The sequence below is a fragment of the Lipophrys pholis genome (genome assembly GCF_963383615.2).
Source record: "Lipophrys pholis genome assembly, chromosome: 15".
Lineage (NCBI taxonomy): Eukaryota > Metazoa > Chordata > Actinopteri > Blenniiformes > Blenniidae > Lipophrys > Lipophrys pholis.
In genome coordinates this window covers 5,212,776-5,238,176 of record NC_137642.1, presented here as the reverse complement: position 1 = coordinate 5,238,176, position 25,401 = coordinate 5,212,776, and the positions used below count along the sequence as shown (strand labels likewise).

The 25,401-nt window shown below is 41.6% G+C and overlaps 1 protein-coding gene across 1 annotated transcript; it reads right to left on the bottom strand.

The window, feature by feature from the left end:
* Positions 1-1,180: 1,180 nt before the first annotated feature.
* slc2a15a (solute carrier family 2 member 15a) lies at positions 1,181-24,594 on the bottom strand (the record flags this gene model as incomplete). The annotated part of the gene is made up of 12 exons (XM_080481526.1): positions 1,181-1,558; positions 4,161-4,288; positions 6,067-6,142; positions 6,881-6,982; positions 7,415-7,525; positions 8,305-8,492; positions 12,979-13,111; positions 13,459-13,604; positions 17,273-17,397; positions 19,639-19,799; positions 22,319-22,417; positions 24,550-24,594. 12 exons carry the CDS (start codon positions 24,592-24,594, stop codon positions 1,304-1,306), a joined length of 1,569 nt encoding a protein of 522 aa, XP_080337652.1. The 3' UTR covers positions 1,181-1,303.
* Positions 24,595-25,401: the final 807 nt, after the last annotated feature.

Below are 25,401 nucleotides of genomic sequence, written 5' to 3'. Positions count from 1 at the left end.
GGATGGATGGATGGATGGATGGATGGATGGATGGATGGATTGATAGATGACAATCAGGCATCTATCAAACCACCACTCCTCCACTTAACTTCAAATATGACAGATTATTGAAGGAATTGTATTTCATACATAAAACACATAGAACTGAAGCCTTTAACTGCTCTGAGCTGAACTGAGGTGAAACTAACCAGTTCATTTCCTCATGGACACGTCCCAGACGGTCCTGGAGGTGTGTGTGCAGAGGAAACATGATGGCTTTGGATTAACATTGGACATACAGTGAACTCTTCAGTCATTAACACACAACCAACCTGTATATCATTTATTCAATACAATCATTCCTCTGCAGCATATAGAAGTTTTTTTTTAATAAATACATATTTTATAATTAAAATTATCTTTCAACAAATTTCACTTCACAGCTCAGGAAGAACGGCACAAAGTCATGTAACATATACCTGCTTCACATCAATGATAAGATGATATTATCAACATCATCCACAGAAAATAGGATTTTACTGCATAAATGATCTTTTAGTATAGTATTTTAGAAAATGTCTCAAAGTTTTAAAAGATTAATACACATGTTGCACAGATGGACAAAAATCTGTGTAAAATCATATTTACAACTTAATCAATGGAAAACTTTTTTAATTGGATTTTTATAAAATAAAGATATAAAAACAGCTTTTAAGTAGCTCTGATGACCAGAAAATCAGAATGTGTTTGTAGGATCTCTGCTGGTTGTTGGAATTCTAAAACAAGAAAATAGCTTTTATGTGCATCGAGCTGATTGTTAAACCTTTTAGTGGCGCAGAGATCAGATTTGGTTTCTTCTACATTTCTTCCTAATGATCAATTGTAGAAAACAAACATAGAGAAATTGACCAGTTTTTCCTCTTTGTGTTAAACATGATTACTTCTTTGTGACTAATAATTTAATTTGAATATATTTAAGAATGAGAAGAAAATACTTTGTCACAACAGATTAATGGAGGGGTCTGATTTGAAAGCAATGGAAGGACAGTGGTATTCACTTCACTTAGGAATATTTTCAGTTTAGGCATTTTTTACACTAAAATCAGTGAAGTGTGTGTGATTCTGCTCAGTTTAATGCATTTCAACAGACTTCAATTATATAACAGGCACAACAGGGTGTTTTTTTCACACTTTAAAGTCTTGAAATGTTCTTTAATCTCAGGCTGGGGATCTTCATTTTCCAAGTATCCCGATGATTCCCTCGGAAGGGTAAAAGTGTAAGAAGTGGACCTCCTGAGAGGCCTTGAATGAATCTGAAGCTCAGTTAAGGAACAGAAGACGAGCTGTCGAAGTCCAGTGAGGCTCGGTCCACTCCGCCGTAGCTCTTCATCTTCTTCAGTTTGAGCTGGTCCACGGACACCAGGCCATCGGTCTCTAGAATGGCCTCCTTCTTAGAGAAGAGCCGACTGATCTCCATGAAAGTCTTGTTTTTGGTCTCTGGGATCGCCATGAAGACGTAGATGGCCACAGACACAGAGATCACAGCAAAGACCAGGAAACAATATGGCCCCGCTGACATCTGTTGGATGGACGGAGCACCGGCAGAAGAAAAAACATTAGTTTAATTCTGATTCAAGGCAGAGACTAAAACCTAAAGTGTGTGTGTGTGAACAACCAGCATACTACAAACAGGCAGATTACTTCTAATGACTTTTAGTACGAGTGGTCCAATGTTTGAACACAGATCTTAAAAGGTGATCCAGATGTGCAGACCAGGTTGGCCAGAGCCTGGTGTCATAGAGCCTGCATTGATAGCTTACTGGGCAGAACGAGCATTTATCAGTATGGAGAATGATCTTCTGTTGAAGGGAACAAGTCTGGTTATTCTATCTGCCATGAGGAGTGATGTTGTCGCAACACTGCATGTTGGACACCAGGGGGTGGTAGAGCGCCGGGAACGAGAGAGACACTCAGTGTGGCGGCCTGGCCTGAGCCAGCAGCTGAGTGAGCTGGAGCTGAAGCAAAGAGAGGCACAACAGTAAAGAGATGGACAATCGGGGGGGGGGGGGGGGGGGGGGACTCAAGTGGAGCTCATAAAAAAAAGTTAAAATCTCATTTATTGTTTATGCGGGATTAAATCCACAGACACAACAATCACCGGGCACCACAAGGTTTGCTTTTGGGTTTCTCTTTTTAAATCAGAAATCTCCAGAAATAGTGATGTAATGGTAAGTTTGGTTTACACAGTAGAAATCACTGCTGGGACATTAATGAGTCTGCTTTTACTGACAGCAGCTTTATTCATTCTTGTGAACTCAGGGGAGAGTTTGCTGCCCTGCAGATTACTGAGAAGAACTCCAACAGCTTGTTTTCACCACAATTTAGCATTAGCATTCGACTGTGCAGTGAGTTCAGAGTTCAAATGTCTTGTCACTGACACGTCGTCAGATTATAACCTGCTCAAGTTTACTATATAGAGACCTGAGAGGGATTGGAAAGTAAAAAGGTTTGATCAATTTGTTGGTAACATCTGATGTTACTGATGATTTTGTACACAGAGTCCCGACTGGTTGGATTTAGGGTTGTACTTAAACTTAATGCTGGATCACCCAATGATTTAAACTTCTCAGCTTGAGTCTTTCTCACACTGCGATTTTAACAATCTTTAGTAGTCACAGCCTCTCACACTGCATGAGACGTTTCTAAATAATCACCTCTGCAGGCTGTACATGCTGGCTCACAGCCGGACTGTGTTGCGTACTGCAACCAGTCGACTGATTGCGTAATCGTCAAAACATACACATGAACGAAGCTTCAGCATTGTGGCATTTATGTTGCATGGGAAGAAATCCCCAAAAAAGAGAAGGAGGAGAATATGGATGCGGTCATGGGTCAGAGAGAGAGGAAGACCTGGAGGGTAATGTTTTTCGGGAGCGTGAAGTTAGCATCTATTTGCATTTATTAGCATTTTACGTTAGTATTTCCCGTTGTGGTCTTTCAGTTTCCAACAAAACACACTCCATGTAAAAACAGGCTGCAGGTCGCAGCAGCAGCTACCATCACTCCAAACATCTGAGTGTCAGCCCAGTTAGACGATTCCCAGATAGACGATTCCTAGAGAGACGACTTATTATAATAAATTAATTATTTGTAACATTTCAGTGAGCTAGGTTGAATAGTAATGTATTCTAACACATAAATACACATCGTTTAAAATCACGGCGGGGAAGAAAAAACCCAAACATGTTGGACTAAAAACACATGTTTTATAAAGACACACAAAGTTATTCAACAGCGGCCACCTTCCTGCCCGCAGCAGTGAACGGACAACCTGTCCACGGACAGCTGTTGTCAGCTGCACAGTGAAGCTCCTCTCCATTAGTTCACTTTTATAATTACCGTACTATCAACATATTATTTCCACATATTTCCACACCGTAGCTCAGCTATGGAAGAATGAGAGAGTTAAATAATAAGGTGAGTTTATTTTTATCTAAAACTGATTGGATTTTACACATTATGCTAATATTATTTACTAATTTTGACTTCAGGATGTTTATAAGAGGCTTCCAACCGATCTTTTCATCAAAAGTAATTCCTAGAAATTTATTTAGGGCAAAAAATGCGTCATGAAGATGAAAAAAACACATAAGTTGCTCTGGATTTATATGGAAATGTTGTTGAGCTACTTTATGTTTCGTTATAAAACATGTGTTTTTAGTCCGACATGCTTTTTTTTTTCTTCCCCCGCCGCGATTTTAAACTATGTGTCTTTCTGTGTAAAAATACATTACTATTCATTCTCGGTCACTGAAATGTTACAAATACTTCACTTATTATAATAAGTCGTCTAAATGGGAATCGTCTATCTGGGATGAAACCAACATCTGACACTGTCCAGGATTGATCGCAAGCTTATGAGCACCACCTCGGCCGTCTGGGGAACCTTCTACATGGTTCCACCACGAATAGCCACCAATTAGAGCCCCGATCACAGATTTCACTAACAATTCTCCCACAATCCAATCTTTCATCTCCGACAGCCGAAAATCGCACAGTGTATTCAAGTCTTTAGAAACACAAATCTATGTTTCCGCAGTCTAAAATGATAAAGATGATTTAAATAAATATCAGCTTTATAGATGCGTTTTCAGTGCCTATTGTAAAAGACGTCAACTGACTTGTAGGAAGGGGAAGAAAAAGCCGACGGTGAAGTTGGACAGCCAGTTGAGAGATCCTCCGATGATGTAGGCCGCTGGACGGTGAGACTGCTTAAAGAGCTCTGCTGTGATCAGGAAGGGAACCCCCGCTGGAAACAAGAAGAAACACACCACAAACATGAAGACGAGTTTCTGGTTCCACCTTCCTGGTGAAGAATACGGTGGAATATCCAAAGACAAGGTCAGATATTTTGTCTTTAAATTGACTCCCGGCAGTGTCACAGGTTCTAAAGCAGTTTCATTAGAAAAGAGGCGGTTAGATATCATCGATGCATTGCTGGTGTGTCTGCTGCTCCTATAACTGCAATTAAATCAGAAACAAACAGTTACTCACATTGAAAATATAGGTTTTTATGTTTCACTCCAAGGGCCAGACTGAACCCACTGACATGGTGGTTTGGATCTTCGGTCCACATGTTTAACGCCCAGATTCTGACCCTCTCCTCATGGGTCCTCCTTCATGGGATGCAGGTCAATTTTATGTTTATTTGAATCCAATTAAAGCTGCCAAGTAGGAAACCCTGAAACATCCTGCCTCACATCAGGGGCACAAACAGGAGGACCAGGCTGTGGAAATGCCTGTGAACGCCACGTCACGACGCAGGTATGTGAAGTCATTACGCAACAGTAGTCGTGGACCAACGCAGAAGTTGCGGCCGCAGCTCAGGTGGCTGACGAAGTAAAACGTGAGACTCCGTTCTCTGTGATGCAGCTTGGAAATTGAAAAGCAGCATTCAGTTCCTGCTGAATCTCCTGCTCTCCTGGTATGGAAAGGAGCGTCTGCACGTTGTCGAAAGATGTGCTGTGTGGCACCGACATTTCAATAAACTGAGTCACAGTTTTTCTCGATTGTTTACACACATTTCCTGAAAGCACGCCTCATACGATCAGAACACAATTCTAAAAAAAACACAATGGGGCAAAACCCTTCAATTCTCCACCAAAATGACATTTTACATTCAAAACAATGTTCTTCTCAACATGGTATTTTGTTTTCAAATGAGTCACACCAACCATCATATGAGTAGACATTTATAAGAACCATTAAAACCTATTTGAGAAGAACATTGCTCTGGATGTAAAGATGACACTTTGCTGGAGAATTGAGGAGTTTTGATCATTGTGTGTGTGTGTGTGTGTGTGTGTGTGTGTGTGTGTGTGTGTGTGTGTGTGTGTGTGTGTGTGTGTGTGTGTGTGTGTGTGTGTGTGTGTGTGTGTGTGTGTGTGTGTGTGTGTAGTTCCGAGAGTATGAGGGATGCTTTCAGGAAATGTGTGTAAACAACGGAGAAAAACTGTAAATATTGCTGCTTGTCAAGAGTGACAATCGTTCATAACGATCAGCTGGCGGCTGCGTTGTTGCTCCTCCTTTTGGAATCGTACAGACTTGATTAATAACTAAATCCTGACCATGTACCAGCCTCCAGGCTGTAAGACTTATGTTTTAGATGTGAATAAGCAGACGTCATATTTGGGTTTCTGGGTCATAAACCCTGCAATAATCTGGTGTGACCTGTAGAGGGCGCCCTTCTCCTCATAATGTGAAGTAACCTGAACCTCAGCAGACCTCCAAAGAAAACGGGGTTTGACTTATTCCTTGAAGGAATAATACTCTTCAACAGCTTATAATCACCACTAAGTGAAATTTAAACCACACCTCCGCCTCCATGCTTTTAGTCTGTTGGTCACAACTAGTTTCAGACTGAGCGATCAGATGGACAAGGTGAGATTTAGATTCAGAATATTTGAAGATTTTCTGATGTGACTGCAGACAAAGTCTCAGCCCTGAAAGAAGACATTTTATCAGTGTACACTACAGCACTAGTCAAAGTTGGATCAGTGTGTGGATCTTGGGTCAGAAACATCCCACCTGGACCGATGCAGAAGCCTGCGATGATGCCGACCACACAGCAGACGCTGACGTATCGCATGAATGAAGCATGAGTCTGCAGAGAGAGGGAGAAGACTAAATGTATTTGACAGAAAGACCAGATAGATTGACTGATTATCGTCATGACAATTTGTGATTCTTATCTCCTCTTGGAAGAATTTGCTCAAACTCTGCTTGATTCCTGAAAGGCCTCTCTCTTGAAATGGCCAGGTTCAGAATGTGTGAGGTTCCAGTGGGTCTCTCCAGGGACATCAAGTGTGGAAGAGAAAAACTGTTCTGTGCTTCTTTGTTTTCAATGATCAAACATTGAGTGAATGAAAGTCATTTAGGTAATTATACCCATCACCCATGTAGCCCACCTTTACCCACTGTATGATTTAAGATTCTTATATGTAATACTGAAGATTAATAACACTAAACCACCTCTTTTACTTTACTGCTTCTCAAGTGGTATGCACCCTTTAAAGCATTACAGTAAGTCCTATTTCACTTTCAACACACTCAATAATCAACTCTTCATAGATCTTTCTTTTTCTCTCTTGTTTGAGCTTTTATTGTGGGCGAGGTCCATGATTCATATTAGTCAGGATTGTTTATGGCAGAATTTTATCTTCAAATGTACCATCCTAATTGTGTGGATGTGTGGGCATGGCATTATGAAATATACAGTGTTGGTTTGGTGCTTGGTTACACACACACACACACACACACACACACACACACACACACACACACACACACACACACACACACACACACACACACACACACACACACACACACACACACACACCTGAAACAGCAGGGATAATGTGATTCCAGAACTGCAGAGGCCCATCATTGTGAAGCCTCCGACCATGAGGGGCCTCCGGCCCAGTTTCTCTATGGTGAAGCACTACGGGACAAAGAGAACGCAAGTTAGATCTTCACCTGAGTACAAACACAGTGAGACATCCAGAAGAAACCCTGAGGTCTGAACAACACTTTGCATGTAGTGAATAATCAGTGAAAAGCTCCACAGAACAGGCAAAGTGATGATGCCACACTACAGATGAGCCGGAGGTGATAGTGAAGTGCACGTCCACAGGTTTGTGAGTACTGAGACATACTGCACTCCAATGTGTGTTAAGTACATACAGTAAATCACATGATTTCTCAGCCATCTGATTGAAAGACACAAACACCACAAATGACCTTGTTGATGTCAAAATGTTCTGTTTTGCTCTTTGATAACAGCTTTAGTCAACACTGCAGCATTTCAAATCCATGTCCCTTATGTGGGCCCTGATCAGCTCTCACACTGATAAATAAAGTTCAAACCATTTACCCCGATGAGTCCAGCAATGATCTCTATGATTCCCGTCCCTGCTGTGGTATACTGGATCTCTGGAGGTGGGATACCTGCATTCTCAAAAATATCATTGGTGTAGAACCAGATCTGGGAAAAATGAAGAAGAAGAAGAAAAAAAAACATCTGTTATGTGAGTGAAAATGTTTAGACTCATCCTGGTCGCTTCCTCATTTTCCTGAAGATTCAAACTTTAAATCCCGGAGACAGAAAATACATTGAGAGGTGTCTCACTCACTTTAAGGACGTACACACAAACAAATCTCGCCCAGTCAACAGCCTTAGCACTTGTAAATTAACAACTGTGTCTATCATGTTTGTGACTATTTCAAACTTCATGTTGCCTCTAAATTAATTTTAGACGAACATAACTTTCTGACAGCTATTCAAGTAGTCCTAAATAAACTTCCACTGCATGCAAAGAAACAGGTTCCAGTGGAACGGGCAGCACTAAACAGGTTGTAAAGCAGCCAAAGCCTCATCTGAGTACAGGTGCAGGTGAGGTCAGTCATGGTGTTATTCTCAGTTCATCCCTTCATAAATGCACAGAAAGTGAATGCGTGTGCGATCAGCATGTATCAAACAGGGTTTTAGTGAATTAAGCTACATAGGATTTACAAAGAAAAGCATTTTTCATTTTTCTAACAGTGTACCAACATTTCGGGGAATTGTGCTTGTGGGGTAATCCAGAGTGGTCTTATTTAGTCCAGGATTACGCAGAGCAACACACAGAAATAACATCTGACACTTATAAACAGTCTGATTTATCAGGCTCATGGGCCTGGAGTGTCTGATTCTGATGAAGGTTTCCTGTTAAAAATGTACAACTGAGATCTGAATGCATGACTAAGTTTACAGAGTGCGCTCACGGCATCAATCCCGGACAGCTGCATTCCGATGTTGATGACGACCACACTGAGAACCTGCCAGCGGACGGTGTCGTCCAGCAGCAGCTTCCACACCGACAGAGTTTCCACGGAGGACAGAGAGCGCTGCTCCTCCTGCATCTCCTCGATCTCTGCCTGGATGTTACACTTGGATCTGTACCACTTCAGAGCTGGGGACAGGAGAAGGAACACGGTGTCAACATGTTCCGGAAAGGACCCGAAGTCCTTGAAGCAGATTGTTGGTTCTTCTGCCGAATCGCTTTCAGTCAGTGTGATGTCATTACTAAACCAATGACTCAGTGTGACAAGGTTGTAACGTACGCCATGTCAAATTTAAAGCACATTCAGATTCACATTACTTGATTGTCATTCAGTCAAATCACATCGGAGATGCAATGCTGAACAAAATGACGACGCAGGGTCAGCGATAAAAACACACACACAATTAAAAAGTACCGGAGATGAAATAAGTTATAAAACACTGGTATGAAAGTGCAGTGCATTAGAGTAAATGGGTAAAAAAAAACAGAGAATATATAGGAAGTTAGACCTGTAAGTTCACATGTGAGAACATTTACAATCCTCTTTTTAAAAGACAGGTGGCGGTGGGTAAGGAGCTGTTTCTGAACCAGATTTCCATCCGAGGCTGCGGTACTTCCTCCAGAGCGGGAGAGAACAACGTCCCCGGGCAGGGTGAGTTCAAGGTTCAAGGTTACTTTATTGGTACCCGTAGGTCGACTTGTTTTACAGATTTTGTGATCACTTGGCACGTCATAACAAACAAAGACACAAACAATGATGAACCAAACAGGCAGATAATAATTGTCGAGTGACACAAGACCGACAAGACAAGAGCTCAATGTTCTGCTATTCACCAATAAATAATGAAGATAAGATCAAAAATAGATGAAGAGAAACAACAATAAAACCTTACAGAGATAAAAAGCAGTCACTAACATAGAGTCATGATAATAAATGGAGCTAAAAATGGATCATTAGAATAAATACGATCAAGTGCAATGTCGCTGGGTCTTATTCAGTTCAATGACGGCAGCAGGAACAAAGCTCTTCTTAAAACGCTTTGTCCTGAACCGTGGGACCAGGAACCTTCGTCCAGAGGGGAGGATGATTGATGAAGCTCCTCTGGATCTGTTTAGTGATGAAGAGGGAGGCTGGAAAAGACTGTGAGACCAATGAGACGACTGGATCATTTTACTATTTGGTTCAGCGAGTTTCTCTTTTTTTAAAGGCGTCTGACCGAACCAGGCCACCAAGCAAAAAGATAAAACTGACTTGATGAAGGACTGATAACAAAGACTCAGGATTGTTCGGTCAGTGTTTCCTGAGGCAGTGGAGGCGCTGACGGCCCTTTTTACACACCGACTTGCAATTTTCCTCAAAATTCAGTTTTTCATCAATAATGGTCCCCAGGTATTTATATGATTACACTTGCTCTCGTTTATGGCCTTTAGTTAAAGTGACTGTGCCTGTTTTGTTGCTTTCTAACATCAGTGACCATATCTTTTGTTTTTGATATGTTTAATTGAAGATGGGACTCTTCACATCACTGTCCAAATTCATTCATGACTGGGCCGTGACTTGGTCACCCTCTCTGAGGAGGCTGACAATAACAGAGTCATCTGCGTACTTGATGATAGTTCTGTTGTCATGTCTGCTCCGACACATGGTTCTGTAAAGGATAAAGAAAAGGGGCGACAGCGCACACCTTTGTGGAGAACCCGTGGAGGAGAACACTGGGTCAGACAGAACCCCATTTATTCTCACTCCTTGTGACCTTTCAGTTAAAACGTCTAAAGTCCAACCCCCAAAGTTTTTGCAGATTTCAAACTGCTCTAAAAGTCTTTTAGGTTCAAACGTGGTGCTGGATTGTATCAAAAGCAGAGGAGAAGTCAATAATTAAAAGTCTAGCAGACGTCACTTTGTTCTCAACATGTTTAAAAATCATGTTTAGTAGAGTTAGAGTAGCGTCCTCCACTCCTCTGTTCGGCCTTTATTCAAACTGCATTGGTCCAGCTTGTGTTCAGTCTCCCTCAGTATCACATTCCTCACAAGTTATTCAAAGACCTTCATTACTACTGAGGCGAGGCAACAGGCCTGAAGGCATTCAGAGTTTTAGGACGGCTGGATTTAGGGACAGGGACAGGGACCAGGACAGCATCCTTCCAGAGAGAAGGTACATGCTGTGTTTCCAAAGACTTGTTGAAAATGACCTGAACTGCAGGACTGAGTTCATTAGCTCATGATTTAATAAGGCGACCACTAATATTATCAGGACCCTGGCTTTAGTTCACATTTAATGTACAAAAGGCTTTTCTGACGTCACAAGGTTCAACGTTAAAGTGCTCAGTGTCCTTCGGTCCCTTTTTCAAGTCCAAAATGTCCCCACTAAAACCAGAGGAATGAAAACGGCCACAAAAACCATCAAGAGCATTTGCAAAATCTTTTTCTGAATTAAAATCATTTAAGATGGTCTGGCTGCTGCTCCAGAGATTATGACACCCTGCGATGGTTTTCATGCCTGTTCAGGCAGATTGAAGAGCGTTGGTGACCATTTTACTTCCGAGGAGGTTTTTGTAGCTGTTTTGCCTTCAGAACTTAGATTTTGAGGTCTTTGGTGGGCGACTGAAGGTCAGAGGCAGCCCCTTCTTTGAAAGCCTGTTTCTTTTTATTAAGACACGATTTGAAACTTTTTGTGACCCATGGTTTGTTATTGGGGGACACTTTAACATGTTTCCATGGTATGATCATGTCCTTACAGAAAGTCACATAGGAGCTTGTGACATCCACCAGAGTGTCCAGAGGACTGGGCGAAAACGTCCCAGTCTGTACAATAAAAACGCTCCTGCAGGGAGAGCACACGGTTCTCTGACCACATTTCAATGTTCTTGGTCCTTGTCTTCTTCCTCTTTAGAAGAGTCTTGTAGATGGCTGGAGGTGTTCAGTTATGATCAGCGGATCCCAAAGGAGGAAGAGGAAGGGATTTGTAGGTGTTTTTCACTGATTCATAACAAAGATCGAGCATTCTGTCCCATCTGGTTGGACAGAACATGTATTGATAAAAGTTTTTCAGGGTCGATTTAAGACAAACGGGGTTAAAATCACCCATTATGAAGTTTGGGGCATCGGGGGAGAGCGACTGCAGCCTCTGCTGCTTCTGCCATGGTGCTGCAGGCGGAGGCGGCATGAGCCCTCGGGTGAATGTAGACAAAAAGTTGGAGGAACTCACGGGGGAGGTAAAACGTGAAAAGTTGAACGTCTGGGGTGCAGATGGTGCTCTCTGACAGTGCTGCAGGAACCTTTGTTCACGTACATACACCCCCACCCACCTCCTCCTCCTTGTGTTTTCCCCGTTACCGCCGAGTCCCGGTCCAAACGAAATGGAGCTCCAAATCCGTCGACTGACAGGTCGGCGTCCAGGTCCTGCTCTGTCAGCCACGTCTCAGTGAAGGCCATCGCACAGCTGTCCCTGAAGTCCTTCTGGAACCTCACGTTTCCCTACAGTTCGTCCAACTTGTTCCTCAGGGACTGAACGTTTCCCAGGATAACAGAGGGCAGGGGAATCCGGCTGAGCTGCTGTGTCCTCAGGCGTAGTTTGACTCCTCCACGTCTCCCTCTTTTCCTTTTGTTCTTGTTACTCGTCCTGTTAAAATCTCTCTGTATAATATCCGGTAGCTGTGGGGGGACGTCTTCAATCCCATATTTGCACATTTCAGCTGTAGCAGCTCCTCGCGTGAGTAACCTCAGCTGGCTGGCAGCTCCACTCGCCTCGTAGGTATACAAGCCAGCACAAAAGTTCAATCCCTTTGAAATGAAAGGAATCCATGGTGTCATCTTCAGTCAGTGGAACATAGAGCACTTTAAAACCGTTGCTCAACCAAGAAGTAGAACATAGGAAAGTAGAAAAATGATTAAAACAACGATGAAAACAAACAGGATGCCAAGCTGTCACTCTGCCGGTTGCTGCGTGAGGTCCCCGGTGATCCTCAATGTCCTTGACAGCCAATGTTTTTCTGCCAAGTCCCCTGTTGGTGGCAACGAGACCCCTATGATCTTCTTCTCCTCAACGCTCTCTTCAGGGCCTTCCGGTCGAAGGCGGTGCTGTTCTCATGCCACAGAGAGATGCTGCTGGTCAGCACACGCTTTAAGACTCCTCTGTAGAAGGTGGTGAGAACTGACGTGTTCAGATGAGCGCTCCTTAGCCTTTGCAGGAAGATCATTCACTGATGAGCTTTCTTGGGAATGGAAGAGGTGAGGAGAGACCAGGTGAGGTTGTTCGCCACATGCACCCCCAGGTATTTGGTGTGCTGCACCATTTCCACTGCAGTGTCCATGATGTAAAGTGGGGTGTGCACTGGCTGATTATTCCTGAAGTCCATTACCAGTTCTTTGGGGTTTTTTTTACATTCAGGCTCACATTCCTCCTGTTGCACCGTTCCACAAAGCCCTTCAATTCCTCTCTGTAGTCCTCCTCCCCCTCATCAGCTCAGATGACACCCGCCACTGTTGTGTCGTCCGCTGACTTTAAGATGTGGCTTGTGCTGAACTTTGTCAGTCGTGGGTCAATCAGAGTGAAGAGGCGGGGACTCCGAACGCCGCCCTGTGGAGAACCTGTGCTCAGTGAACCTTTATACTGACCTGTGATGGCAGCATGAACGTTGTGCTTCTCAATCAGCAGGTACCTGGGGCTCTCTGGAAACCATGGCAGAAACAGTAGCTGGATGAATGTGGGAATCACAACCACTGAAAGAAAAATGGGCCAGTGCTCCTCCTGTAATACACAACAACAAAGCACATTCCTTCCAACTGTAGTACCATTTAAACAGGAAATAATCAGGTTTTCTATTTCTATGAAATTTCCTGCCATGAAACACAAATGACCTCATTATGACCTCACACACCACATGACAGGGATAATAAATACCTAAGTCTGTAAAGTGAGTCAGTGAATTGCTTTCATAGTGTATGTGGAACTAAAATTCATAAATATGGTTTGACAAAAGGCTTTTTTATATGTTAGGAAACAGGCTGCAGATGTCAATATTTTCATGTAATCAATGGATCTGATCTAAATCTCTTGTGTTTGCTGGTTCTTGTTGGACAGCAGTGTTTGAATACCTTTCCCAGGAGCTCATGAAGGCCGAGGATTTGCGCTGAAAAGACTCCAATACCAATAAATATACTTGGCACCAGACTCAGGAAGCCTCTCACATTTTTTGGTGCTATTTCTCCAAGGTACATTGGTACTACACTCAGATTGATACCTGCAGGAACAAAGCAGAAAAGAACTTCAGGAGAATATCATTAAAATACAATTACTGTAAATCAATAGAACTTAAATACAGCTTAGAATACAACAAGTACAGTCCTCTGCAGTTCAGCAGAAACTGGTCCAGACTAAAGTGTGAGCTTACATTGGTTATTGCATTTCCCCGGGAACTCAGTTCCTCTTAACACGACTCTGTACTGAGAGGAGCTTTTAGCAAGCTTCAGTCCACTGATGGACCTTTTGGACTGTTCGTACATCCTCTTTCCATTTGAACTATCTTATACATTCACAGCTCAACACACTGTACGACAGGAATCTAATACAATTTGGGTCATGACGTGAAGAATATTGCAGATTGCACCATGAAAACGTGATTTTATCGCAGGTTGTCTTTGAAAAATTGCACAGCACAATTTTCAGCCGATGAAAGACAGCAATCGTGGGGGCATCGTTGCAAAATCTTTGGTCTTGGTTCTGAACCAGTGGTTCTAAACCAGCGGTCCTACGGTGCGCAGTTCATGCCGTGACCTAAAGTTGATCAGAATCGTATTGTACAGTGTGATTAGCTGTGACCTTCTAAGATTGTTAGGATGGGGCAGTCTGTAGGAGCCTTTAGCTACGACGGCCTGGAAGTGCAAAACACCGCAAACTACATAAAACGCTCCAAAATCCCCCAAATCCTACAAAATCAAGAAAACACTACAAATGAGAGAAAACACTACAAAATAGAGAAAAGACTACCAAATCCCAAAAATACTGTGGCACCCTAAAAAGTGGCACCACATTTATTGTTTAGAGTTTAAAATAATCATTTATTCTTTTAGGTTTATTGTATGTTCTAATTCATCAAGATAATTTACAGTGTACTTATACCTGAGAGAGGAGTGAGGTTGGGGAGGTTGGGGGGGGGGGGGGGGGGGGGGGCGGCTTTGTGTCACTGAGATTACTGGAGGGACTGGTTTATAGTGAAGTAAGTAAAATAATCAATTAATGAAAAATAAATAGGAGCTTATAAAATGAATTGATAAATGAAATAAAATAAATTAAGCTAAAACATTGACTACATTAGAGAAAAAAAGTAAGTAAAATAATCATCTACCTAAAAGCTACATTTAAAAAAAAAAAAACATTTTGAGGGTTTTGAGCCTGCTTTCAAAAACACCAACAGTCCCTGAGGCCCCCCAGCAGTCTGTTCCACAAATGTGGGCCATAGTGACAGAACGAGGCCTCACCATAGGTCCTGGTCCTGACACGAGGAACCCTGAACAGGTCGGTGCCAGAGGACCTCAGGGACCACGAGGGCTCATATTGTAACAGCAGGTCAGAAAGATAAGAAGGCCCAACACCGTTAAGCAATGTTGTTTGACACATGTCAACTCAAGGTGTATTGAAGCACAGTAACATTTGAAACCTGTTGGAGTGGAAAAAGAAATGTTGAATATTTGTTAATAAGGAAACTGAATAAGAATCTTTCAAACAAACTGAAATGTGAATGATAACAGTGATTATATGTGTTTTAAGTGCTAAATGAAAGAAATTGTTTGAAATGACATGTGTTGCACCTGGATTTTGCAGTGTTTTGTGGATTTTGTTTTGATAGTGTTTTCTCAATTTTGTTGTGCTTTTGCTATTATCTAGTATTTTTTGAATCTGGTGTTTTTTTAAAAATCAATTTTATACTGTTTTGGTGAATTTGTTGCACTTTCTGAAGTTTGTAGTGTTTTGCACTTCCAGGCCACCGTATTTAGACCAAATCACACGTGTGAAAGTCTCAAGTTTTAACCTCAAGGAGGTCCCAAGTCATCTTTTCTTGGGTAAGTCACATCAAGTCCTTTAATGTCAAGTCCAAGTCACGTCACCCTATTTTCATGTACTGTTTTAACATATTTATTCTATTTGAAATTATATCTACTTACTTTGCTTAAGTCTGAAAAGCATAGTTGTGTCATTATCTGCTTTTTAACTAATATTAGTGTTTTTAGTTCTGAACCAGTACTTCATTTAGACCATCTCAAACAGTATTCAATCAACTTTCACACCTTATTTACTTACTGTAGATTACTCAGTTTTAATCTATAGGTAATTCACTATTGCAAAGTTTAGTTTTTCTGGAACGGGTGTGAAAATACTTAATTAATCCATCGATCCTTCAATACTGCTTTATCCCGGCCAGCGGCGCGGTGTGCTGGATCCAATCCCAGTTACGCAGACATTCACACTTAGGGGCAATTTAGGGTCACCAATTAACCTTGTATGCATGTTTTGGGATTGGGGGACTGGAGTACCCTGAGGAAACCCGAGCACATACAAGGAGAACATGCAAACTTCTCACAGAAAGGCCCGGCCAGTATTTGAAACCATGATCTTCTCAATGTGGCAGGAGAGCACTAACACTGCAGCCCTACTTTATTACTTTACAGTTGCTTCACACACAATAGAATGGTATATTAAGATATCAAAATAAGTAAGAATAAAATATTAGATAAGCAAATACTAAATGCACAAGGAAATATTAATATTTACAAGTGAAATGGTCCATAAATGTATACACAGTGAAGGGCTGGACTGTAAAAAGTATGTACAAAGAAGCAATCAGCTGGTAAACAAACCAGCCTGTGCTCCATTTAGATTTTTAATACAGATTTAGCACACGGTTTCTTCCTCTGCAGCTGTAGCGTAAGAGTCTCTGGACTCGTGAGCGCCCCCTACCACGAGGCAGAAGAACTGCTTGCCTCACCTCATGCCTCTTAACTGCTGCTGGAAGAGCACTGAGTGTGACATTGAGTGTGACACTGAGTGTGACACTGAGTGTGACACTGAGTGTGACACTGAGTGTGACATTGAGTGTGACATTGAGTGTACACGCTCGCAGGTTTGTGAAGGATTGTTCAATCACAGTGCAGCAGTCAGTGCATGCCTCATTACCGCCAGTGGATTTTATTCAGCACGTATATTATTAAACTCCGTCGCAAAGCAGAGAAATTTTGCCATCCTGTCACTTTTCCTGGTTTGCTAACCGTCCTCTCCTCTGATTGGCTGTGGGACATGAGGCCCTCCCCTCTGATTGGCTGTTACATGAAGAGGGCATGACTGATCCAATCATAGCAACTCCATTCTCAGCCTGCGCTCATACCGGATAAAATTTTATGTTCATTCTATACTTATATTAAAACTGAAAACATGAAATCAACAACACACAAGTCATCGTGTCTCAAGTGAAGTCCCGTGTCTTTAACTCCAAAGTCCAAGTCGAGTCTCAAGTCTTTCATTTTTTGTCAAATCAAAAGTATCGAAAAAGACGACTCGAGTCAACTTGAGTCCAATTCACAGTGACTCAAGTCCCCATCTCTGGCTTTTGGTCTTACTGTAGACCCTCTTCTGGGGTTACTGTGCCAGTGTAGAGAGTAATGAGACATCTCTGTCTCCCGCAACTTCCTCCAGCTCCCCAAGCTGCTCCCAGACCAGACCAGAGATATAATCCCTCCAGAGAATCCTCCTCCCAGTCAGACGTGCCTGGTGAACCTCTAATGGGAGGCGACCCGGGAACATCCTAGTCAAATGGACTATCTCCACTGGCCCTTCTAATAAAGATGTGCTGATTGTGTTCTGATATTCACTCCACCTTTAGATATTAGACATGATGATGTGTGCGTGCGTGTGTACCTGAGTGAATTCCTGTGATGAATCGACCAAGGATGACCATCTCAGGTGAGCCACAGATCCTGCTGAAGCCCATGAGAAAGCCAGCAATAAACACCAGCACTGTGGTGTTCACCACTGTGCCCTTCCTGCAGACACAACCACGTGACCAGATCCACAGTGTCAACATACATGAAACCAGCTCATTGTGAAACAATTATTAGAGCAGCATCAAAGCATCAAAGCCTTGCCCTGATCTAAAACACAGGCATAGACATAAACGTTTGTTTGTGGAACTCCTAATAACCCTGAGAATGTAAATACAGCTCACAGTATGTGGTCATGATTTGTGATTAGCTGTAAAACCCTACTGCTGTGTGCAATAAGTGATCCGCTTGTAAATGGGATTATAAGTCATTTGCTTTTCATTTGAATGTTGCACACAGGTTCTGAAATATTTGACATGAATACAGCTTTTGTTCATCATTTTGTAGGTCAGAGCTGTCGAATGCAGTATAAATCACTTCAGCAGGTCTGAGTTTTAGTGTAAAACATTATTTTGAAATCTTGTAAATCTTAAAAATTATCTTCTGTGCAACATTTTTGATGCACTTTTGTAGTTGCACAGGGTGGCGCAGTGGTTATCTCTCTGGCCGTACAGCAAGAAGGTCTTGATTCAAATACCAACTGGGGCGGGTTCGCCCAGTTCAAAACCATGAACCGAGGACATCTGAGCAAGACCCTCAGCCCCAGAGCTGGAAAGTAACAAATTGTATTCACTCGCTATACTGTAATTGAGAAGTTTTTTTGTGTACTCCTTTAAGTCTTTATAAAACTCAGTTCTTCATCTGTCCAATGGCTGGGGCTTTAATTTAAACATATCTTAGTAGGAACACAGTGGTACAAAATTAAACATACAACACTTTTCGCTCAAGGTTGCAACATTATAATTACTAGACTACAGTAAACGAAACCAACTAACTAACTAGAATAGCTAAAACACAACAAAACACAATGACCAACAACACTACAAGAAAAAGCAGTTAATGTTCTCTCAAGCTCCTTGTAGGTCGGTTTTCTAGCACAAATATGAAACGTGTGTGTCCATAATTTTACTTTTTTTAAATGGTTTAAATCATTGTGCACAGGAGCCTTCGGTCTGCAAATAAAGTTGTTGTTTTTTTTCATTAGTAAATTTCTCGAGGAAGTTTAACTATTTAACAGACCATATGACTTTGTCTGGCCTGAAATGACTGGTGTCACAGATCAGTGGTGAACCCAGAAGCAGACTCATACACAAGAGAAAAGGTTCAACACTTTATTAAAAGTTGTGTCCAAAACGAAGGTATCCTGAAGGGGTAAGTCCGAAAACGTAAGAGTTACAGAGGGAGGGCCGACAGGAAGTCATGTGTGCCGCAACAGAGACGACACAGGTGAGTATGAAAGTAAAGCAGGACGAAATGAAACAAGCAAGACACACAGACTTTACATGGACACAGAAGGCGACCTGACAACTAGGACGTATCTCTTGGGGGATACCAACTTTCCTCCTCAATTGACCACACCTTCCCATCTCACTGATCCATCAACCCTATTTTTCTCCTCGTCACAGACGAACTGTGTTAAACTAACCCTTACAGCTTGATGGACTCTTCATGTTGACAATGAAGGGTCCTTACAGACACAGACCTTTAGGTTCTGGGTCACATCATATGTTGCCCCTCTAAGAATGTGAAGTGACTCGTGTTAATAGTCCAGCCGATCTTCCTCTTCTCTACACCTTCCCAGTCCAACGTTTGTCCCAGTTCGGCCTGAGTCGCTGTTTTCACGCTGAACTGTCTGTTCCACAACAATCTTCATCCTCAGAACCTCAGAACAAGCCCCAGAACCCCCGACCAAAGTGAACATGACCTTTGACCGTGATACCCTTTAACTCCTCCAGTAGACTGGAGTCCAGCAGCCTAAATATCACTTTCCTAAACAACACCACACTACTGAGACACCCAGGAGCACATGCTCCCATCCTCAACACAGCAGACATTGTGTGGTAATGTAATGGATTGCCAGTGGAAAGAATCCAGACTGTAAACACCACAGTGCCAACCTTCCCCAAACTCCTCAGTTTTAGTCCACATTCACCACTTTCCTGAACAGTCTACTAGAAACAATCCCAGAGTCAAACTGTTAATGTTACTATAAGTGGTTTCATTATTTCCATTGCTGTGAATGATTTTCATGTCATTATATCACCAGTAGCTGGAGCTTGTCGCTTCTTCTTCACTTCATGCTGCCTCTCACCATCATGATAGTCTTGCTTTGGCAGACACTGGCTGATATGGTCTGTAATTCACTCATTATTTCTGAAAAGAATGTAAATACACATGTCTTACCTGCCAAAGCGAGTGACCAGCATGCCGACAACGAGGGAACCCAGCAGTCCTCCAATAGCAAAAACCGAGACGGTGAGGGAGTACATGAGCGTCAGCGTCTCCTCGCTGAGGCCTGTTCCGTTTCGACTCAGCACCGTCTTGTTGTAGAAATTCTTGATATACTGACGAGGAAGGAGACAACAAGACACGTTAGACAGGAGTGGAAACTGTCAAATCACTATGCGTGAAGTATTATTCAGTAATTACGCGTTGAGGCATATATGAGCTCATTCTTTGGATCAGACATCCTTCTAGTACTGTAGGACAGGGGTTCCCAGCTTTACACACTCCTGCCGCTCCGCGGTAAAAGACCTGTCTGGACCCTGCAAAGCTTTGTGATGACCTGTGCTTCCTTCTGTTAGGTCGTTGCTTATCTCCCATCTCCCACTACTGGTACTTATCTGGCATATCACTGGCATATCAGATTTGATACAAACAGTCATGAGTTTCTGGTAAACCCAACCTCTTCAAGTCATTAACAGAACTTTTCTTGCAGATTAGAAAGGATCTTATCTGTTTGCATCATGTGAGTCAAACATTCCACTTTCACCAGACCAAACCTTCTCTTTTTACTCAGCCTTTTCCAGCCCTCGGTGTAATCAAATCGGTCTTTTTTGACCTCAGCCTCCCAATTAGTTCATCATGTGAAGGCACATGTTGGCAGATCAGAGTCAATTTCCCCCAGAGAGGGTTACTGGCAGAGACCAGCTCTTGATTCTATGGAGGCATGCAAGGCTTTTCTATTCAGACTGTAACGCCACAACACTGTACACACACACACACACACACACACACACACACACACACACACACACACACACACACACACACACACACACACACACACACACACACACACACACACACACACACACACACACACACACACACTGTGTATTTGTCACACACTTCAGGCAGTTTCTACGTTTCTATCTTTAAAGGGGGCTTTCCTTTCCTCAGTCTCTTATGCTTGCTCATGTGGAATTGTTGAGTTTCCTCTGTAACAGTGCCTCGAAATGACTGTGTTGTATTTGGTGCTATAAAAGAATAAAGCTGTATAAATGAGGTTGAATTGAATTGAAATGAACTGAGTTGAATTGCTGCTGAAACCATACATCAGTTTTAACTGGTTCTTATAAAAGTCTAATATGATGTTTGGTGTGAGTCATTTGAAAAAAAAATACCATTATGAAGAAATAACATTGTATTGATTGTAAAGTGTTGTTTTGCTGGAGAATTGAGGGGTTTCGACTATTGTTTGTATTTTTTTTGATTTGTCTGTAGAGTTCTGAGAGTATGACGCATGCTTTCAGGAAATGTATGTAAACAATCGAGAAAAACTGTAATAGTGTCCATAGCAAAGCCATGGCTACCACCAAAAAATACTAGGTTTGTTAGAAAAGCTGAATATGTCAAAACAAAGAAAAGCACAGATCTTATACATGAATAGAATGGACAAAATGAAGTTTACCTTCGTCAATGGAAACGCTATCAAAATGTGTGTAATCCTGTGAAATGTGGACAAACGGCAGTATTACACAATTTGGAGTGACACTGAGTTGTCCTCAGCCTGCAGAAGGGGATGCTGGAGCATCTTCCCACAGTCTGTGGTCTGTGATGACTCACCTCATGGAGTTTTTATTTCTCTGTGACCTTTCAACAGTGATGCCGGTAACGCATTACTTAGTAACCCGTTACTCTCAGTAACCAGTAATCTAACAAGTTACTATTTCTAAACCCGTAATCAGAATAAAGTTACTTCTTCAAGTCACTGTGCGTTACTATTCCAACATCCAGCAGGATGAGTTTCTTCTCTGGAAAGCCCGCCCCCTTTCCCACTCTCAGCCAATCACAGGCCAACTCGCTCTAACGGTGCGTTCAGGAGACACAAAAGAACAGGAACTAACAAATATCATCAATAAATCTTATCATAACATCAAGAACACAACTGCAGAGATGTTACACTGTTTTTGTAAAAAGATGTATTGGCAGGAAGCCCCGCCCCTTTTTAAAATCAATTAATCAACCAATCAATAAAAGCCTTAATTTCCGGGGGGGGGGGGGGGGGGGGGGCATGGCAGGAGACGATGGGGGGGGGGGGGGGGGTGTTGTCGACAGCTGCTGAAAGTAACTAAAAAAAGTCACTTGTAATCTAACTTAGTTACTTTCAAAAACAAGTAATCAGTACAATAAGTTACTTTTTAAAGGAGTAACTAGTAATCGGTAATAGGATTACTTTTTCAAGGTAACACTGCATTTCAAAGGTCAAACCAACCAAGAATCAACAAAACGCAGTTCATAGATTATGTGAGAAAATATAAAGGAATTTTGAAACGTTGGCTTCCAGCTGGAGAAGCAGCTTCAGCATGAAGATTCCTCATGAGGGCCATAAATAGATACTGGTAGTAAGACCTACAACTGTTGAACAGAGCAACTTAATATAAGTTGCAGAAGTTAGTTTTACTCCACCAGGACCACAATGCAACGCATCACCAAAAAAAAACAACCAATGAATCTTCTCGATCTGCTTTCAGCCCATGCAGTAATCTAAACGTCAAATAAAACTAAGGCATTTAATTAGATCCAATGTGACTGGACAAGTAGGGAGTTCTGGACTTTCATGGTGTACATGATTTCTCACCGCAGCAGGAGAGTTGACAACAGCCAGGTTGTATCCATAAAGCATGGAGCTCCCGAAGGAGGCGAGGAAGGCCACGACCAGCAGAGAGGCGGTGAGGTGCTGCAGACAGAGGAGAGCACACGCTTCGTTTAGATTCACTTCACACTGTCGTCCCTGTCGTGCATAAAGAAAGCTACCTGTGCCACTGACAGCCGCTCTCAGTAGTCAGTAGTCTGAACACTAAAGGTCCCACATTATTGTGACATTTTGTTCAGAATTTCCACCAGTTGATGAGTTCTTCTTTCACTCTATGAATTTGGTTCATTGATGTAAAATGCAAGATAGTTTGCCCTCCATACACCAGTTATTATTTCTTGGACTTGCAGTCCACAAGTGACAGTTAAAGCTGTTTTATAAAAAAAAAGAAAAGTGGTCAGAACGTGAACTGAGTTGAATAAATTCTCTAATTAACTGTATGTTCTCACGTGAAATAAACTCTTTATTCACATCAGTTTATTACAATGATCATTAGAATCACTGCAAACTGTTCATGTTTACATACTGTCTCAAAACTTTTGGATTTTTGTCTTGTTTTCTTTCTTTTTTTTTCACTTTAGTCGTTATTGATTTTTCTCATTGTTTCTTTTTTTCCCACCACAAACAGATAGAACAGGAGATGTATATCCTGAACAAATGTAATAGAAGTTAACATAATCGAGACAGAAATAGGATGTATAAGAAAGAAAAAAGATAAACAAAATAAAGATAGAAAAGGAAAAGAGAAAAATATCTGTAAATACATTTAAAAAAAAAGATTTTTATCTTGTTCTGAATAAAAAAACTAAAGGAAAGCTAAATAAATTATTGAAGTTCATAAACACACAGATGTGCTTTTATACTTTGGAAATTTGTTGTCATATCATATCATATCATATCATATCATATCATGTCATATCATATCATATTAGTGGTCCCTTTGTATTCAAATCCTTTCATACACATCATTGTTTGGAAGTTTCCATACAATAACAAAACACAAGTCATCTGTTTTTATTCAGGTTTGCAGGTAGTTGTGTTCCAATAATGTAATATTAACTACCTCTAAGTACTCAGTAAGGTTTTCACACATTTGAAAGTGGAATATAATCGTCCCTCTGTTGAGACGCCTGCTCAGGTGAGAAGAGAAAGTGCTCTGAGCATGTGCAGTCCGTCGCCTCCCTGCTGAGAATTAGTACATGCGCCGGACTAATGAAAACTCATTTACTCACCAAACTTGTAACTTTTTTGTGAGAATTAGATTAGATAGGCCTTCATTCATCTTATATTTCATGTTTGTACTTGTCAATATAAAAATCTATCCTTTACCCGCTCATATTTTGAAGTATTTTTGCACTTTTAGGTCTGGCGTGTTCATCCAGTAAATTAAAATGAATAAATAATTGTAGAATGAAATATGTGAGGTTGTACTGAAAAAATGCAACCAAACATTCAAGAGCTTTAAATTATGAAATAAGAAGGTAAAATCAATAGTAGTCAATATACAATTGTATTTTAATTGTATTCATGTATATATTTTTTATCAATTTGCGCATTGGTTTGTGAATTCAACTAATTGAATATGATTGCTAAGTTGTGAAACTGAGAAAAGAAGCATGCTCTTATCTATAAATATAATACATATATGTATAAATGTTTTTCCACATTGTTTTTTTTTGTGATTTTAGGTCCAGTGTGTCAAAATGAATAAATAATTGTAGAATTGCAGAGGTGAGGTGATGCTGAAAAAAAGATCACCAAACATTTAAGGTAAACATTTAAGATGACTTAAGGTAAAATCAATAGAACAAAATGACCTTTACGGGCCGAAGGGTAAACATAGAGCGAAGCAAACATTGAAGGAGTTGTGAAACAGTCACTTTTCAAGTTGAGCTGAAGACAACAGGAGGTTTGGTAGAAAGCAGAACATCACGATGGAGGAAACGTTCCCTTCAACTTTGAATAATTGTCATTTCTCATGTCACTTGTTTTCTTTTTCTTTTTTATCCATCGAAACATTTGAAACAGTTGTTGTCGATGTCTTCTTATAATGAGGCTGTGGAATAATGTCTTTTGTTCCTAAGTTTAAACAAGGAGTCGTGTTTAGTCCAGCGTTAAGCTGCTGGGCCTCAGTGTCTGGAACAATAAGCACACAGTCAGAGGATCCTGCTGCTCTGCATTTCACCCCATCCACCTCAGTCCCACGGGAAACTTACCGAAGTGATTTTCCCCTTCGATGGAATTAAAATCTCCTCAGCCATTTGGGAAGTGTGTCGCCCGGGCCCAGCCAACAGAAGAAAGTTCACATCAGACGGCACAGAAGCTCATGTCTGAGGCGGCAGGACGTTCCCCGTCCAAAGCTGTTGGACTGAGCATGTTTGCACATGGTGTCATCACATGATGGAGAGCAGCGTGACGGACTGAGAGAAAAGCTGCTGGAAGCAATTAGCCTAAGTGAATTTACAAAAAAAAAAAAAAAAAGAGGAGAGAAAGATGAATGGAGAGAGAGGAAGTGAGGAGAAGAAGTGAGGTCTGGCGGAGAGGAGAAACACCGAGGAGACAGAGCTGGTCTTTTACATATGGAGAAAGAAACACAATGAAAGAGTGAGGAGAGAGGACAGAGTGAGAACATGAACCAGCAGTGGGGTCCAGAGAGGAAGGAGGGCAATACAAAGAGGAGGAGACCAGATTAGAGGCATGTGAAAGGTTTCTGTGTTAAACCACATGACAACCACCATTGTCAATATTTTCCTTTGTGAGGACAGTTCCAGGACTTGAAACGCTTTATCAACCTGCTGCATGTTGACGGCGTCTCACCATGGGGCTCAATCCACACTGGAATGAAGGTTCACTGACCTCCTGCAGCCATCGCACTCCTCATGTGCACACAATTTCTGTGTACTCCCACGTATTTGTTAACAATCACCCGCCTCGCGTTACACATTTCTTAATCCTGTGACTTCACCTTCACAGCAGCTGCATGAAAGGTTGGTTTTGTTAAAAAAAAATTAAAAGAGAAAAAAAAACGAAATCCTGCCCTTTGGCACAGACATCAGCTCGCCCATTAA